Raw genomic sequence first — 18218 nt, 5'->3', positions numbered from 1 at the left:
CCAGGGCTCGAACCCATGTCCCCTGCATTGGCAGGCGGATTCTTAACCACTGCACCACCAGGGAAGCCCCACCCTTTGATTTTTAAGAATATGATTTCATAAACCAAACCATAACAACAGAATAGATGGAGTCTTTAAAGGGATGTTGTTTGAAACCATCTAGATGGGATTATTTTTTAGCTTGTTTGGTAATAACATTGAACCTTTAGGCAGAGAGGCGTTTGCTGGTAAGTAAAGGTGTTCTCTTTTTTTTAACTTTACTTATTTATTTATTTGGTTGTGCCGGGTCTTAGTTGCGGCTTGAGGGCTCCTTACTTGTGGCATGTGAACTCTTTTAGTTGCGGCATGCATGTGGGATCTAGTTCCCAGACCAGGGATCGAACCTGAGCCCCTGCATTGGGAGCGTGGAGTCTTAACCACTGCGCCACCAGGCAAGTCCCAGTAAAGGTGTTCTTTTTTGGCCCCAAAGAGATGACCTTTCTTTCCTAGCTTGGAGATCACTTGAAATATTCTACAGTGCTTAGAATATGGTCTAGGGAAAAAATTCAGTGAAATCCTTAAGATGGAGGTTTGATTCCAAATATTTGAAACTTGAATTGTAAAAATGTTAGAAATGATTTATAATGACATTTTAAAAAGTAGATGCTAGCCATCAATATAAGTACGATAAGAAACATTTTTAAAAATAAAGGGAAAATTACCCAGAAATATACTGGACAAGACTTTTTTCCCCCCATTTTTTCCTGTTCCCCATTCATATGCAAATATGTTAAAAATGTAATTGATTACAGCATATGTTTTGTTTTCTGCCTCTTTTCACTTAATTTTGTATCAGTATTGTTTTATAAATTAGCATTGAAGTCTTTGTTCGCTGTGTAAGACGCCACATTACATTTTTTTACACCTTTTATTATATACAGAAATGGGCAGAAGAGTATAAGGCATCCCATGTACTGCCATCAGCTGCAGCAATCATCAACTCATGCCAGTCATGTTTTATTCATTTCCCCCACTGTCCCCCTCAACAAATTTGAAGCAAATCTTAACATTATTGATTTTTTCTTAAATATTTCGGTACATATCTAAAAAAATTAAGGACTATTAAAGAAAATAAACACGACATCATTATCACACCTAAAAATAACAAAATAATCTTTTTATTTTGTTTTAAAGATTTTTTTGATGTGGACCATTTTTTTCTTTTTTTATATAAATTTATTTATTTATTTATTTATTTTTGGCTGTGTTGGGCCTTTGTTGCTGCGCACGGGCTTTCTCTAGTTGTGGCGAGCGGGGGCTACTCTTCGTTGCGGTGCGAGGGCTTCTCATTGTGGTGGCTTCTCTTGTTGCGGAGCACGGGCGCTAGGCGCGTGGGCTCAGTAGTTTTGGTGCACGGGCTTAGTTGCTCTGCAGCATGTGGGATCTTCCTGGACCAGGGCTTGAACCCGTGTCCCCTGCATTGGCAGGCTGATTCTTAACCACTGTGCCCCCAGGGAAGTCCCAATATAATCTTTTAATATCAGATATCCAGTGTTTATTTTCTTTTCTTTTCTTTTTAACTTTTTTCTCTTTTTGGCTGTGCTGCGCGGCTTGCAGGATCTCAGTTACCCAACCAGGGATTGAACCTGGGCTACGGCAGTGAAAGTGCCAAATCCTAACCACTAGACTACCAGGGAACTCCCCTCCAGTGTTTAAATTGCTAGTTGTCTCATGAATGTCATTAGGTTTTTATTTTATTTTAAAAAATTTATTCGAATCAAGGTCCAGATAAGGTCTGGACATTGCAATTGGTTGATAAGACTTTTAAAAGACTTTTGAGTTTGTGTCAGTCTTTTTCCGCTTGATATTTATTTATTGAAGAAATCATGTTGATTATCCTGTAGAAGTTTCCAGTCTGGAGTTTGCTGAATGCATCCCTGTGGTGCTGTTTAACATGATCCTCTGTCCTCTGTATTTCCTGTCAATTGGTAGTTGGATGTGGAGCCAGATTCCATTTATTTATTTATTTATTTATTTTAAAAAGGAGCTGTAACACTTCAGATTCCCTTTAAATTTATGTATTTACTGCTTTCCAGGCCCTTAGGGGGTCAGTGAAGATAGTAGTAGGAGATGTAAGGTTTTAGTATTTTAAAGTACTGTATTTTTGCAGCTAATAAGTCTGTATACACTAACAGCATTGTCCAGCATCTTTGGTTTTGCTTAGAATTACATCATCTTATTGTGATAAATTTGTTATTCCATGCTGATCAAAAGCTCTGTTTGAAAATTATATCAGTCACTAAAAATACTAACAGGCAAGCATAATAATAAGGCCATATATTTGGTAGACAAAATGTTTTCATTTTCATTTTTTAAATTTTTTAATTTTTTGGCTGCGCCATGTGGCATGAGGAATCTTAGTTCCCCAACCGGGAGTCGAACCTGCTCCCCCTGCAGTGGAAGCACGGAGTCTTAACTACTGGAATGCCAGGGAAGTCCCCAGGACAAAATGTTTTTAAACAGGAGGTTCATAGGAGAAAAGAGAGGGGTCGTTAGTGGGGAGTGGGTTGAGAGCCAGTGTGTTTGCAGTTCTTCTCATTAACTCCAGCCTCCATTATAAATATTCTGAAGCTCATCGTTTAAAACCTACCATAGGAATTCCCTATATAGACCATTCTGGCTTCTCCAGTAGGATTATGAAGAGCAATAGTGTTCTTCTTTAGAGTGCCTTCTAAAACACTTTCTCCCTTTCTTGCTTATTTAAATATTAAAATTTTCTTTTTTGAATAGATAACATACTTGCATACCTCAGAATCCTAAAGACGCAGTTGAATATATGGAGAAAAGTCTGCTTTCCACCTCTGTCCTCCCAGCCACACAGTTTTTCTCCCTGAAGGCAACCTGTGTCAACAGTTTCCAGAATATCCTTCTAGAGAGATTTTATGTATATGCAAGCACATGCATCTATGTATTCTTTTTACTTCCTTTTAATCTAAGTGGTATCATACCGTATATGCTGTTCTTCACTTTACTAGAAATTCTAGTGGGTATTGCAGGAAGAAAATACTTTTCCTTTCCTTAAAAATCCAGAAGGTGGCACTTTCCTGGTGGTCCAGTGGTTGCGACTCCGTCCTTCCACTGCAGGGGGTGTGAAAAAAAAAAATCCAGAAGGTGTTAAATGACGTGGGAAGAGATTTCTTTAATAAGTGTGCTTTTCAATAACCCAACATGTGATGGAGGCCAAGGGCTGGGAGTGGGGCTGGAGTTCTCGTCTTAGCTCTGCCACTGATGTACTCTCTCAGGCAGTGTAATGTATGTGCACCTTGTCCTTTTCGTTTCAGCGAGGGGATATGAGTATGTTTTGGAGCCCTCGCCCGTCCCACTGCCACTGGACAGACCTCAGGAGACGCAGGTGCTGCAAGTTTCCTGCGGCAGAGCCCACTCTCTCGTTCTGACAGACAACGAAGGAGGTGATGCGAGAGTGGGGACCGCTTTCCTGCTGTTGGGCCTGAAGTGGCTTGTTCAGTTGAGCCACATCTAGTTAGTGAAGCTGTTGGCATTTCCCAAGCAAGTCGGTAGGATGGTTTCAGGAGAGCTGTGTTGGGCAGCCCTTGCTAACTCTTGCGTGTTCTCTGCCCTCTGTGGTTCTTGGAAAACCTCAGGTATTTATAAGTGTGATGGCGCACAGCCAGCAGCCTTACTTCGGCCCCTGCCCCTTAGCCGTGGAGCCACCAAGCCGACCGTGTGTGTAGGCGGCTTTCTCCCTTGTACTGAAGGCAGCCTGTTTGCTGACACTGCTTCCAGGTGGGGGGCTTCCACGGTCCAGGCTCCTGGCTCACCCCGGCGCTCTCCAGAAGAGCGGTTGTTTCCAGGGGAAGGTCAACTTGGCTAACGTTTTCAAATTTCATTTTTTTTGGCTGAGTGTGCTTTGTGGGAAGAGGCGAAGGTGGTGTTAGGAACTCTTCAAAGAGGGGGCTTGGCATTGAGGGCGGCCCAGCGACAAGTACAGGGCATGGGGGCTGCTGAGGCCTCGCATCGCGGAGTGTGCTCGCCTCACGCTGTGGGATTCCTGAGACGCGCGGCCAGGGCCCGGGCGGGGAGACGGAAGGCACGGCCACAGTGGCCCAGGCCTTCGCGGGCACTCTGGAGCCCAGCACACCTGCGGGGGGTGCCTGCAGAGGCTGGGCATGTTGGAGAAGGAAGCCAAGGGGCAGCTGGGGTGAGGGGTCGGGCTCGGGCCACTCCTGAGACCCCGTCCAGCCCTGACAGTTGAGGACCCCGTGAACCTGCAGAGCATTTAACTGGCAGCGCCACCCTTCAGTCCTCAGCATGGGGAGCAACTGTTACGGGCAGTGTGGAAGAAAAGTGGTCGAAAAGGAAGTCTACAGGTGAGTCCCCGAAAGGACTGCCCCTTCCCCACATTGTGTCAAGCATTGAACAGCCCCTGAGAGACTACGATGTGGTAGACCCACAGAGCAGTGCAACTCGAGGTTCCTCATGCTGGAGAGGAGCAGTGAGAACTCACTGGAAGGCTGTGGAGAGTATCTTTCCGGTGCAGGTGGGAGGGAGGGCGTGTCAGCGTTGACTGTGATGCGTGGAACTTCTTTGATTTTGTTTGTTGTTTTCACCAAATTGATTAACTTAAAAATTCCTCTAGTCTTTAAAAAAATTTCCCTCTAGTTCCTCACATTACGCTGGTAGGTCTAAACACCAGTCAGAAATCTGCAGCGTATTAAAATCACCAAAGGATTTTGTTTCATTTTACTTTAATGCCCAGACCTACCTCTTCCTTATATTTGACCTTGAGAGTTTGCCTAGCGTTGCTGTGTGTGTGGGGAGGCTGCTAGTTGGGGTGACGGGAGGGGCCAGAATCGCACAGTGCTTATCATGGCCATATCTTTTGGTTCTCCCCAAATTGCTCCTGGCTGTAGCGAAAGTCACAAAGTCCATAGGATGCAGGACTTCGATGGACAGGTGGTCCAGGTAAGAGACGTGGGCTGAGAACCACTGGTCCCGCCCCGGGGGGTGATTTTGAAAGGGTGAAAGTTGGGTGAGGTGATGGCAAATTGTTAGGGGGATTTTCTGAATTAATAAATTATTTTAGTAAATATTGCCTGCCTACTATAGGCCAGGATTTACGCTAGCTTGTGGGGATACAAAGTTTAGTAAAAATTGGGGAGGGCGGGTAACACTCTAGTGGGAGAGGCAGGTTATAAAAACTAGCTGTCTCAGAGTATATGAGGACTGTGTGTGTTCCAGGCTGCTTTATCTTGTACCCATGCTTGGGTACAGTGCCTGGCATATGGTAGATACTTAAATGCTTAAATATGTAAATGAGTGTCTACCGAAAGCACCAGAAGGAGAACAGGTACGTCTACCAGGCGTGGAGTGGGAGGAGAGACAGCGTCACGGAGGAGGTAGCCGAGGAGCTGACCAGCTGGACCGGGGTGGGTGGTAGGAAAGGTTTTATGGCAGAAGGAGCAGCCTGAAGGCTTGATGGTGCCGAGAGCATGCAGTGTGGCTGGAGTGTGGTGTGCCTGCCTGCGGTGGGGCGGGGTGGAACCGGCTGGAAGACGGGTTGAGAGGGGACGATGCGGGGTCTTGTACACCTCATTAAGGAGTTTAGACTGCGTCCTCTTGGTGGTCAGGGGCTGCCAAAGGTTCTCAGCAGGGCGAGTGACAGCCAAGTCACAATCTGTTTGAGAAGATAACTTTGGCCATGGAATAAAGTTGAGGGAGGAGGTGAAGTCCAGGTGGGACGCTGTGGGGAGAAGGGACAGGTGAGGAGACATAAGGAGAATTGACCAGATTCGAGGCTTGATTCGATGGGCAGGGAGGGAGCTAGAAGGAGCCAAGTGTGACTCCGCAGGCAGATGGGTGGCGCTGATGTCCTTGGCCCGGATGGCAGAGTCCCGGAGCAGGGGAGGTGAGGGGGAGGTGGCGAGGGGATTTGTTTTCAGGGTGGCAGTGGAGTGCAGTGTGCATCTTGCCCAGGCTTCAGAGCCACCTTGATGCGAGTTCAAGTCCCTGCTTGTCCACATGTTAACTGGGTGACTTGGGGCAAGTTACCAAACTTCTCTGAGATTCGGTTTCTTACTGGGTGGCCTTGGTCTTTGACTTAGCTCAGTGCCTGGCGTAAGGAATGTTTGCTAAATGGTGCTTTTCATTAGGCAGTTAGCACAGTAGGTCTGGGGCTCAGCAGAGTGGTTGAGACTGGAGATGACCGCGTGGCGGTGGCAGCAGAAGCCGTGGGGGTGGGTGCCATCTCCCAGGAAACGTGCAGAGCTAGGAGGGCAGAGGGCAGACCTCAGCGGAGGATTCCAGCCCTGAAGGGTCCGAAGTGGAGACTGAGCTAGTGACAAAGATGGAACACTGTTGGGGGGTGGGGAGAGGCTTATGGAGGAGGGAGCGGTTCCTCAGGTAGCGTCGGGTGGAGGAGCTCTCGGCTTCGCTCCTTAGGACACCTGGCACTGTTCTTTTTTTTAGCAAGAGCAGTTTCAGGGGAGTAGGAGACACAAGCTGGGCTGCGCTGGAATGAGAAAGAGTCAGATGTGGAGCAGAGCAGGACAGCCTACCGGCGCAGCCCCCTTGGCACTCAGGAGCGGTGGGGAGTGGTGCCCGGCTTTGGGCACTTGGACCAGGACACCGGCTTCCAAGGATTCCTTCTCACCAACCTCACCTCTGTTTGTGTGATAGGTCGCCTGCGGTCAGGACCACAGTCTGTTCCTGACGGATAAAGGAGAAGTGTATTCTTGTGGATGGGGCGCGGATGGGCAAACAGGTAGCGTCCCTTCCACCCCCGCCCCCCTCCCTGTGGGATGGTGCAGCTGCCTTCATCCGACTCTACCCTCTCCTGTCACTTCCTGGGAACGCTGTTCTCTTGTGTCCCCCTCCCATCCCCCTCACCCCTGGCTCCCCGGATTGGATAGAGGATTGGAGAGTCCCGCAACAAGTCTGAGTCTTTTAAGAGACAAATGCCACCTAAAGGGAGCTCGATTTTAACTCATTTGAGAAGAATGTGATTAAGGGAGGGAGGAATGAGGGATAAGCTTTATCATCCTTGTATATTTTATTTTTCTGTGTTTGATATTTGTCCGAAGGGAGGACCTTAAATTTAAGATTTAAATTTTGTGTAAATCCTCTATAATCCTGCTACCTCATCACATCATCTTTGTTCCTTGACTCATGTTTTCTCCCAAGTCCTTGCTCATATGTGAACATCTTTTATTGTAATCATAGCAGAGGTGTGATTTTTTATGCTTGTTTTATCATTAAATTTACACGAAACATTTTTCCATGTTGGTATAATTTTCAGTTGCAGTTTTTAATATTTGTATGGTACAGCATCAAACTAATGTACCATAAGGTGAATTAATCATTTTATCAGGTGATTATTCATTACCCTGTTGTCAGGAGGCATACTTCTTGGGGGGTGCAGTAGCCATTGGAGATACGACATTTGTCATGTACAGACATCTAGCTTTTTCTTTCATTTGGATTGTTGTCCTAGATAAATTCCCAGGAGTGGGTCAAAGGATTCGAATATTTTTATTTTCAGAATGTGTGGTTAAATTGCTTCCCAAAAGTTTTACTAGTTTATATTGCCATCAGCAATGTATAGAAGTATCAATTGAATCATAACCTCTCTAGTAGTATTGTCAATTTAAGTGTCCTAATTTAATTACAATGCCAGTTTTTAAAATGTGCATTTTTTTATCTATAAAGTGGAAGCTTCTTTTTATTTTTTAAAATCTTGGTGTGGGTAACTTTTAAAAATCAGCTTTTTATGAAAAGAATGAAATTGTTGATACATTTTGACAGCATAGACCAAGGAATATGGTGAAAAGTGAAAGTCCCACTCGCTGGAGATAACTATGGTTAACAGTTTCCTGGTGCCATTCCAGAAGCTCCACTGTCACATGGCCTCACTGCCCTTGCTTGCCAGGCTCTGAGTCCAGCCCCACGAGCCCCCTGCAGCCCGTTCTGGAGCCTGTCCTCCTCTGTGCTGCCACTGTGCCTTTGCACATGCTGTTCCCGTAGCCTAGAATGCTCTTTTATGCTCTCCTTTTCATCCTGTAGGCCTCAGCTTCAGGTTGTCTCTTCAATGAAGGCTCCCCCGACCATTCTGTCTAAAGCAGTTTCTATCTCAGCATCCTATTTCTTTCATAACCCTTCAACATTTTGAATTACTTTTTAAAAATCTTTTTTATTATATATGGAGTACGTAATAAAAGGGTTTTGCCTGTTGCCGAGGGGTGCTGCCAGTCTGACACTGCTTTGGGCCCCTTTGAGAAAGCCTGGTGCAAGCACGCGTCTGTGGTTCAGGGTTCTACCTTGGTCTGCTGCCCAGGGGTTACTCTCCATTGCAGTGCTGATGGTGACATTTGTCCTCCCGGCAAGCCCCGTCTTTTCCTCTGGTCACTGTGTACCACACCAGTTTGCCAGTTTTGATTTGTTGTAGTTGGGGGATGGTGTGGGGTGGGGGGCTGAGGTGGGATGGGCTCTTAGAGATTTCTTTTATGTTTTAGCAAGCCCAGCAGTGCATTAGGAATTGCTTGTTGTAACTTTGGTTTTCCAGTGCATATGGAAGTTATGTTTACACTACACTGTAGTCTATTAAGTGTGCAATAGCATTATGTCTAAAAAATGTACGTATCTTAATTAAAAAATACTGCCCCCCAAGTGCCAACCATCACTTGACAATACAGGGTTGCCACAAACCTTCAATTTGTAAAAAATGCAGTATCTGTGAAGTGCAGTAGAACGAGGTGTGCCTGTATGTAATATACAAGGTCTCATAGGTTCATTGTGTGTTGGTGTTTCATCCTGAAAAGGTATCTAACTTGAATCAGACTTAGAAAATATCAGGGGTTTTATTTATTTATTTGTTTGTTTATTTATTGAAATTCTATTTATTTATTTATTTTGGCTGTGCCGGGTCTTAGTTGTGGCACGAGGGATCTTCGTTGCTGCACGTGGGATCTTTTAGTTGTGGCATGTGGGATCTTAGTTCCCTGACCACAGATCGAACCCCGGCCCCCTGCATTGGGAGCACAGAGTCTTAACCACTGGAACACCAGGGAAGTCCCATCAAGGGTTTTAAAAGTAAACAATTACTATGATGTTTTTCCCTCTTCTGAGAGAACATGGAGAAGGAAGTTGTACAGCATGTAGAGTAACAGACGAGGATTTTGAGTTAATGTTTGCAAAGTGCTTAAAACTGTGTTTGACACATAGTAGGTCAATGCAAGTGTTTGTTAAAAGAATAAACAATTAAAAGTAAGTAACACAGTTTTCCATCGTTCCAGGTCTGGGTCACTACGATATCACCAGCGTGCCCACCAAGCTGGCTGGAGACCTTGCCGGAGTGAACGTGGTCCAGGTGGCCACCTACGGGGACTGCTGCCTGGCTGTGTCGGTCGATGGCAGCCTCTTCGGGTGGGGGAACTCCGAGTACCTGCAGCTGGCCTCGGTCACGGACTCCACACAGGTGCGACCCCACGAGGTCCTCGGCAGCCCGGGGCTGGGGGGTGGAAGTGGAGTGTTAAGGATGTTGAGAAGAGATCCTTCACGAAGGGGTGATGTGTAGGGTGCCGTGTAGGCCTCACCTGTGCTACGGCTGCCTCTTCAAGGGGCCGAGTTCTTGGCGATCTCGTTGGAGCCTGGAAAGAAAGCTTAGATGCAAAAGCCATCATTATCAATACTTCGATGAGATAGTCCTGGTTTAGAGCAGTAGTTTAGGTATGGCTGTGTGCCCTGTCTTGTTCTGAAAGGGATGTGAGGCTGTTTACATAAGGTCCTGTGATGTCACGGTCGGCCTCTTGTTGCCGTCTAGTGTGCGTACCCCCGAACATACAGATCTGGGGTGTGCTCCTTGATGAAGACACCTGTGCGGCCCCCAGATCATGCAGTAGGGCATTGGCAGTCCTGCCGGCGGCCCCTCCCTGTCACACCGTCAGTGCAGTGCAGTAGGGTTTTAAACGTTTTATTAAGGAAAGTTCCAAATGTAAGCAAAAAGTTGACCTCACTGCATAATTAATCTCTGTATCCATCATCCATGTTCAACAATTACCCACTAATGGCCCGTTCAAAAAAATAGGTAATTTACTGTTTTAAATTGTGTGACTTAGTGGTTTTTAGTATATTCTCAAGGTTGTGCGACTGTCCCCACTAATTCCAGAACATTTTCATTCACCCTCCCCACCCTGCTCTCCAAAAAGCCCCATACACCTAATGGCCAATCTCGTTGCATCTGTAATTCCATCTGCTTCTCTGTCCTGCATTATTTTGAAGCAAATCCTAGACATCATATCCATAAATCAGCATGTATCTCTAAGTGATAAGGACTTAATGTCATCAAACTTCTGACAACATACAGAAGTGTTTTAAATATATATTAATAGATAAAGAGATATGCACAAACGGATAAAGATAGCTAATTGGATGAAAAAATTCATTCTCTGTGGTCTGACACAGTAGCTAGAAGTGGCTGCAGATTTGGCTGTGAGCTCTCTTGTAGCCAAAACAGAGACGAAAACGTGGTCATTGAAATGATTCATTGTTCCCGTAAGATAAACAGCAAATAAAATGTTTAGAAGAGGGACTGGGCTTCCGGATAGCAAGGCCTGAGATCAGCGTCTCCCACGGCCTTCCTGTGAGGGCAGAGCCAGGGTCATGTCGTCATTATCTGTGCTGCATGACAAAGGACCCCACCACGGAGCGGCTTAAAACAACACACATTTATTGTCTCACCGTTACTGTGGGTCAGGAACCTAGGGGTGGCTTAGCTGGGTCTCTGGCTCTGAGCCTCTCAAAGGCTGGTGTCACCTTGGGGTTCACCTTGGGAAGGCCCTTCCTCCGGGCCCGTCCTGGTGGTTGGCAGCAGGGTGTAGGTCCTCGTGGACTGTTGGCCCTGGGGACCCAGGTCCTCGCTGGCGCTTGGCCAGCTCACAGTGGCCGTCCAAGCCTTCCTGGGCTCCTTGCCATGCAGGCTTCTCCAAGTGGCGGCTCACAGCGTGGCTTCAGCCGAGTGAGCCAGTGAGAGGGCGAGAGAGCGCGTCAGTGAGACGGAAGCCAGGGCTTTGTAAGTTCATCTTGGCAGTGCCTTCCGCTCACGTGTGCTGGAATTCTGTTCTTTAGAAGCAAGTCACTAGGCCTAACTCCCACACACAAGGGCGCAGATTATCCATGGTGTGACTAGCACAGACGGGTCATTTGTTTTGGAAGCAGCCCACCGCATCCATGATCTTTACGTGGTCTGAGCCTCATCCTGTCAGTGACAACAGTGGTGCGTTTCCAATGGCTCTTTGCTGGAGCGTTTCTCAGCCTTTGCCGAGGGCCCTGTGCCAGAGCCCAGTTGGGTAGAGAAGCTGTGAGAGCCAGGCAGCAGACGCCAGGCCAGGCCAGCAGCCTCGCGTCATCTCGGATCAGTAAGCCCCTTTATTCCTTTGGAGTCATCTTAGGGATTGTTACCCTCCAGCTGTCTCCATTTGCAAGTGACTCTGGAAAGATTCATGGCTGTCACGGAAGCACTTAAAATCTGTCTTGCAAAGTTATTCCTCAGTAGGGGTGCCAAGACCAAATCCTGCTGGACAGCTAAGTTGGCCACACTTCATTCTCCCAACCCCTGACCCTCCCATCTGTCACTCTGAGCAGAAGTGCCACTTGGCCGTCTCTAGGCACTGCAAGTTCAGTACATCCCGGAGTGAATTCATGCTCATGTCGACATCCTGGCCCTTCTCCCTTGTTACCCACGTCCACTCACATTCCCCTCTAGAAATCACGTCCCTCTCCCACTTGGAACCCTTACTGCCTCGTTGTTGTGCTTAGGATAGAGACCAAATCCTAACCGTGATCAACAGCACCCTGCGTGATTTGCTTTCCCTTCTCCCCACCGGCCTCTTACAAATACTCCCCCTTGTCCCCCTGCTTCAGCCACTCTGACCTTGTTTAAGCTCCTGAACGTGCCACACTCACCTTGCTCCCTTTGCACGTCCATCTCGCTGCCTTGGGATTTCCTTCTCTTCTCCCCTGGCCCGCTTACTCCTGATTGCTCCTCCCCGCACACCAGATCAGGTTCCCTGACACTCACGCCAGGGACCCCTGTGCTCTCCTTCATTGCATTCAGCACAGATCCATCCTGTGTTAGTTTTGGCTGACATCTGCCTCCCCCGTTGGGCTGCAGTCTGAGAGCGGGACTGCTTCTCCTGCCGCCTGTCATCTTCCCAGCACCCAGTTAGAAGCTTAGCATGTGTACGACGTTCAGGAGATACATGGGGAGGGAATGAATGAGCTGGGGCTTATCTACTCTGTACATGAAACAGTATTTCCAAGTTCTCGCTGGTTTGTCCTCCTAACAGTGTGGACCCTTCCTTTGATTCAGGTGAACGTCCCCCGGTGCTTGCCCTTCTCAGGAGTCGGGCGGGTGAAGCAGGCTGCGAGTGGGGGGACAGGCTGTGCTGTATTAAATGGTGAGACCCTCTTGCAGGCAGTTGGCTGGGAAGCTGTGGGTGGGTTGGGTGAGGAAGAGTTGGTGTCCACTGGATTCAGGCTGTGGTTTTCAGTGCGGGGAGCACGGTTGTGGGAAGATCTAGTTAGTTTAGTTCATTTAATAGAGGGTGAGGGTGACATTCTTGACAGAAGGATAACAGCCGTGATTTATAGGTCGACGAACAGCCAGCGTAGAGCTGAGTAACTATCCAAACCTCTGGAGTGGCGGATGCACTACTGCTCCCTCTCCCTACGCCTGGGCCAAAGCCCCCAGGCCTGCCTTCTCCAGAGAGGCCGTACCAAGAGCCACGGGCACACAGGAGAAGAGCCTTAGGGTTCAGGTACTGGGAGCCAAGCCCCTGGGATTAAACGTCTGGCACCAGTGATGAGTAGTAAATTTTTTATGACCTGAAGATCATTACGAATTTTAGAATCTGGCCAGAAGTTGTGTGTGTACTTGGCTTGGTCTTCTGATCCGTGTGCGACGTAGAGCTGTTAGGAAAAGCTGCCCCTCTGAGGCTCTCCTGTGTTCACGTGGGGTTTGTGGCTGATTTATGGAGTGGCCCCGTCCAGCACACTCAAGATGTAGGACGTTTGTGTTGTGAGATTGGTTAGCTGGCTAGACATACTCCACAAGCAAGAATTTGAAAGAGGAGAAAAGAAACATTATTTTAAATGTCAACATGTTCTTGCCAAGCAAGAAGAGGGGAAAAAAAAAAGTCCATGTGGATATAATGCATCTTGGTGGTGTGGTTCGAATTTCTAGTGAGGGAGGGCTGCACTTGGTTTGACTTCCTGACCGTTGTTTTTACTGTAATCCAGGAGAAGGACATGTTTTCGTCTGGGGCTATGGAATTCTTGGGAAAGGACCAAACCTCATGGAAACTGCCCTTCCAGAAATGATTCCACCCACTCTCTTTGGCTTGACGGAGTTCAACCCAGGAGTCCAGGTTTCCCGCATTCGCTGTGGACTCAACCACTTCGCCGCCCTCACCAGTAAGTGACCAAGCGCGTGTGGCCCCAAGGCCTTACCGAGCTTCACCTTCTCAGGTTCAGCCCCAAACCGTGGGCCGCTCTCAGTTTCCATCCATCCAGCGGAGTGGCGCCCTTGTGTGGATATTTAAAGAGAGCAGCCAATCCAGAAGTTGTTTGGCTTGAGGTGGTCTAATGTGTGTCTCCTTTTCACCCGGGAGGTTTGTTTTCAGTTCATTTGGTTTGTGGTTAGGCTGGCGTTGCAGTGAGTTTTCTCAAGCGGATGCAGTCGGTGGTGGGAGAGGGGACCCTCGAGTGGGCCGGGCTGCTGGGGGCAACCCGCGGAGGATTGGTACGTCCGCGGTGGGTGAGCAGGAAGTGAACGTGGGGGGCTTCATCCCGGTTCCTGGCCAAGCCCGACCCTCATCCAAGCCAGGAGCGTGGGGCGGCAAGAGGCACATTTGTAAGACTGTCCTGTGGTTTTGAGGGGGTAGATGTGCCCGGTTTCTCCACAGTGCTGGGGGGAGTGATCGAAGGGGGGCTGAAATGGAGGTTTTCTCAGAGGGTTGCCCAATTACCAAGCCATGACATACAAAGTTACTCTGCAGACCTCCCGCGTGTCTGCGCTTCTCGATTACAGCTCTCATCCCACCACCGCGGCTGTCGGTTCAATTTGCTCCTCGTGAGTTGACTTGAATAGTAAGACGGAACTAAATTTCATTTTGTGATTCTCAAGTAAATTCAGTTTTTCCTTGCAATTTAAAGACCATCTTGTCTCACGGCAAGCTGTTGTTTCCTTTAGAAACATCTGGGCCGGGACAGTCGGTTTGGGTTCCCTGGCCTCGTGCTAACGTGAGGACTGCTCCAGACGAGCACCGTCTGTTCCGGAGCCCTCACTACCGTTCAGTCACTGTCTGCGTTTCAGGGTTTGGGGCTTGAGCAGCGGCGGCTGCAGCGTGGGCCGCTGTGGCAGTGCGTGGAGTGTTGTCTGTGCGCTGAGGCACTGGGTGGCAGCAGTGGTGACCGGCGTGGAGGACCCCTCACGCCCCTCTCGCTGGGTCAGCCACCTTCATCTGCAAATGCGTGTGTCACATTGGCGTTTTAAAGCTATTTTGATGTAGCAGATAGAGTCAGTGTGGGCGAATTCTGGAGGTAACAGGAACCTATTTCCCCAGTGTTTAAGGCTTAAACTATGTGCAAAGTACACGTACTTGGAAACCCGTACGAAGCCTTTGACTAGGGTAGATTGCTTTGTCTGCTGTCATGCCATGAGGCCATTTGGGGTCACACTGAAATGAAATCCTACCTAGGTTTCCCCCAAGACCCAACAGCCACCCTCCAGTGCCAGTGACTGTTCCTCGGTAGAGGGCGCCTCAGAGCCTGGGCTCCTCTGGTTTGCCCTGCGGTCTGCTGACGTGCTGGGGGCCAGACTGAATTGCTCTGTTAAACACACCTGTGAGGTGGAAGACCAAGGACGGCAGCGAGACCAGAGGGCTCTGCCAGCGCGTCGCGGAAGGTCCCGTATTTAATCAGCCGGTTGTTTCAGTCCCGGCTCCTCCATGTCTTCCCTTCTTCTTCCCATGACCAGAGCCTTCTGCCAGAGGGGGCTGGGAAATGGGGGCTCTGTGCCGAGGATGCCCCAGGCTGGTGTGGACGGAAGTCTGTGCTGAGGGCCCTGCCCGGTCTGAGGGTCCATCCTGGAGCTGGCGTTCGCAGAGCCCCAGTCTGGATTCAGTCTCCTGGCCTGCCCCGACAGCACCCTGCCTATCCTTTTCCTTCATGGCACTGTTTACAATTTGAAAACATGCATTAGGTGGTTTAATCATTTGTTTAATTTTCGCTCTTCAACTAGCTCCAGCCCCGCGAGGACAGGAACGTGCGTGTCAGTCCCTGGGCTGTCCCAGCTCCCAGCACACAGATGTAGACTCGGCCCAGACAGGCGCCCTGTCACCGTGTGTCACTTGACCAAATGCTCCTGAGACATGGAGACCCAGACATGACAAATTGTCCTACTTCTCACTCTGTCAGGGCGTGACCAGGATTTGAGGATGCTGAGATTTCAGGAGTTGTGGAGGGCAGGGTTCGGTTGGACATAACTGGGTGGTGAGGGTGTGTGTGTAAGGGCCGCACAGAGCGGGCCGTGTGCAGGAGCCCCTGGGCCCACCTCCAGGCATGTGTTCATCTCCCGTGAGAGGGACCCAGCATGAATCTGGGCCGGGACGTGTTTTTGGTATGGGGATGGTACTGTATACTTGTCCCCTTAGAAGAAAGCATTAATGCCTGGGAGAAACTGAAGTTTAACTTTGATCTTTTTGTACCTGGTTCTAGAAAGCCTATTCTCATGACCCTTCCTCCTCTTGGAGACTTGCCCTTGGCCTCAAGCCCCAACCAAGCCGTTTTTCTTTATTTGCAGACAGAGGAGAGCTCTTTGTGTGGGGCAAGAACATCCGAGGGTGCCTGGGAATCGGTCGCCTGGAAGACCAGTACTTCCCGTGGAGGGTAAGGCTGGGCTGGGTGGGCGTGAGGGCGGCGTGCCCGCAGGGCAGACTCACCTGACGCAGCAGCCCGGCCAGCACCGGGCCCGGGCTTCCAGCCCCGTGGTGCCTGTAGGAAGCCTCCTCGGAGGCTGGCCTTGGGCACACGGGTGCCTCAGGGAGCAGTGAGCTGCAGGCCGGGTGCCTCGGGGCTCCGAGAGGGAGAGGGTTGAGATGAAGAAGTGGACGTGCCGAGAGCTGTTTACAGAGGCCCGTGGAGAGGAATGTTTTACAGCGAATTTAAAAGAAAGCGGAATGTTTAATGTTCAGAGTGCCTTACCACAGCCCTCAGAGTGAAATATGAAGGCTCTTCTGAGGGGAGGATGCAATTACACAAAAAGGCTCATTTCAGAATTAAAGGGGAAGAGGGTTCCCTCTTAAGTTGTAGTTTATCTTAGTGTCGTTTACTAAGTCAGTTCTTTAAGTTCTTCAAAAAGAAAAGGCTATTTATTTTTTTGAATACAGAACATATGGACGTGGTACGAAATGTATTATGAAAAATAAGTCTCCCATCTCTTGTCCCAGAGGCAGCCACTGGTTCTGGTTTCATCGACCCCGTCCAGAGATAGTCTCTGTGTAGAGGAGCAGGCGCTTGTGTGCGTGCACGCCTGTGTGTGTGCACTTCCGTGTGTTCGCGCGTGTGTACGTGCCTAAGTGTTTTCTTTGAAGGTTAGGTTTTTTTAAAAAAATTAATTAATTAATTTATTTATGGCTGTGTTGGGTCTTCATTTCTGTGCGAGGGCTTTCTCTAGTTGCAGCAAGCGGGGGCCACTCTTCATCACGGTGCGCGGGCCTCTCACTATCGCGGCCTCTCTTGTTGCGGAGCACAGGCTCCAGACACGCAGGCTCAGTAATTGTGGCTCACGGGCCCAGTTGCTCCGTGGCATGTGGGATCTTCCCAGACCAGGGCTCGAACCCGTGTCCCCTGCATCGGCAGGCAGATTCTCAACCACTGTGCCACCAGGGAAGCCCGAAGGTTAGGTTTATAACGTGTTTTGAGGTTGTGTAAAGCATTTTTAAAAAAACACGTGTAAAAATGCAAAAGAAATGTGTAATTAAAAAAAAAAATAAGGGGGACTTCCCTGGTGGCACAGTGGTTGAGAATCTGCCTGCCAGTGCAGGGGACACGGGTTCGAGACCTGGTCTGGGAAGATCCCGCGGAGCAACTAAGCCCGTGCGCCACAACTACTGAGCCTGCGCTCTAGAGCCCGTGAACCACAACTACTGAGCCTGCGTGCCACAACTACTGAGCCCGCGTGCCTAGAGCCTGTGCTCTGCAATGAGGGAAGCCACCGCAATGAGGAGCCTGCACATCGCAAGGAAGAGTAACCCCTGCTTGCTGCAACTAGAGAAAGCCCACGCGCAGCAATGAAGACCCAACACAGCCATAAAGGAAGGAGGGAAGGAGGGAGGGAAGGAGGGAGAGAGAGAGGAGAGAGAAGAAAGAATGAAAGAAGGAAAGGAAAGAAAGAAAAGAAAGAAGGAAAGAAAAGAAAGAAAAAGAAAGCATTTATTGGTCAAAAACCCACAGAAAGTGTTTCGAGGCACTTACTTTGGTATTTTAGGGGCTCTTTCTCTCAGCCCTCCCCTTGGCTGCGGGCTCCCCTGAGCTCGGCAGGCCTTGACCCCGGTGCTTTCTCTAAGAGAACACGTCAAAAGGGAGACTTTAAACTTGTTGGAAAAAAAATGACTGTGGCCCAGACTTGTTCCCAGCCTGGCTGGTGCTGACCCGCTTGTCCCATGGGGACCCCAGCCCGGGTGAGGAAAGGCATGGTGGCGGGTGGACCTCGGCTGGCAGCTCAGGGAATACGGAGCAGTTAGAATCCTGCTCATTCTCTTGGGGGCTTCTCGCAGCCCTCTCTTTAACACCCCCCACCCCCCACCGCTGCAAGGGACTTCCTTCTGAGGGGCAGCTGGGGAAACGGCCAAGCAAGTGGGTTTTGAATGACCGTTGTGACTAGGGGCTCCCCACCTGCCTTCATGTCCTCCCAATTAGAGCGAAGATCAGCTGTGAAATCAGGTTTGAGAGCGTTTTCGTTGTCCAAGTGGCCGGGCCAGGCTTGGCCTCTGTGGTGGGGTGGCAGGCCTGGGGGCGGATGCCCTGTTGGTCAAGCCAGACCCCTGCGCTGAACGTCCCTCTGAAGTGTCATTCCCGGCCTCCATGCCATCAGGGAAAGGGCACTCTGGTCTGTTCCCGTGACGGCTGCTTTCATGCCCCACACCATTGTCTCCCCTTGTGTGTCT

At 49.3% G+C, this 18218-nt stretch overlaps 1 protein-coding gene and 1 long non-coding RNA gene across 13 annotated transcripts in view; one reads left to right on the top strand and one right to left on the bottom strand.

Annotated features, from left to right (window-relative positions):
- Window positions 1–18218, top strand: part of RCC1L (RCC1 like) — a 52635-nt gene that overhangs the window by 18167 nt on the left and 16250 nt on the right. For 5 of the 10 annotated variants that reach the window (XR_014255224.1, XM_082432346.1, XM_082432345.1 and 2 more), the window contains exons 3-10: window positions 3321–3449; window positions 4301–4367; window positions 4911–4962; window positions 6676–6760; window positions 9288–9469; window positions 12362–12449; window positions 13291–13464; window positions 15854–15939. Coding sequence is in view for 8 of the 10 variants with exons in the window: in XM_082432346.1 (XP_082288472.1) it covers window positions 3321–3449; window positions 4301–4367; window positions 4911–4962; window positions 6676–6760; window positions 9288–9469; window positions 12362–12449; window positions 13291–13464; window positions 15854–15939 (863 nt within the window). In the remaining 2 variants the exon portion in view is untranslated. The remainder of the gene's footprint in view (window positions 1–3320; window positions 3450–4300; window positions 4368–4910; window positions 4963–6675; window positions 6761–9287; window positions 9470–12361; window positions 12450–13290; window positions 13465–15853; window positions 15940–18218) is intronic. The other 5 variants (XR_014255223.1, XM_082432349.1, XM_082432342.1 and 2 more) reach the window with 3 other exon arrangements.
- LOC309646273 lies at window positions 9372–18139 on the bottom strand. Of its 3 annotated transcripts, none has more exons than XR_014255232.1 (3): window positions 15993–18139; window positions 9588–11480; window positions 9372–9502 (listed from the first exon to the last, which is right to left on the bottom strand). It is a non-coding gene; the product is annotated as an uncharacterized lncRNA (long non-coding RNA). The 3 variants fall into 3 exon arrangements; XR_014255233.1 differs by having other exon boundaries at window positions 9588–9653; XR_014255234.1 differs by having other exon boundaries at window positions 9588–9641.

The sequence above is a fragment of the Balaenoptera physalus genome (genome assembly GCF_965194825.1).
Source record: "Balaenoptera physalus genome assembly, chromosome: 16".
Classification (NCBI taxonomy): Eukaryota; Metazoa; Chordata; class Mammalia; order Artiodactyla; family Balaenopteridae; genus Balaenoptera; species Balaenoptera physalus.
Note: the sequence above shows the minus strand (reverse complement) of the source record. Positions and strands in the feature narration are given on the sequence as shown.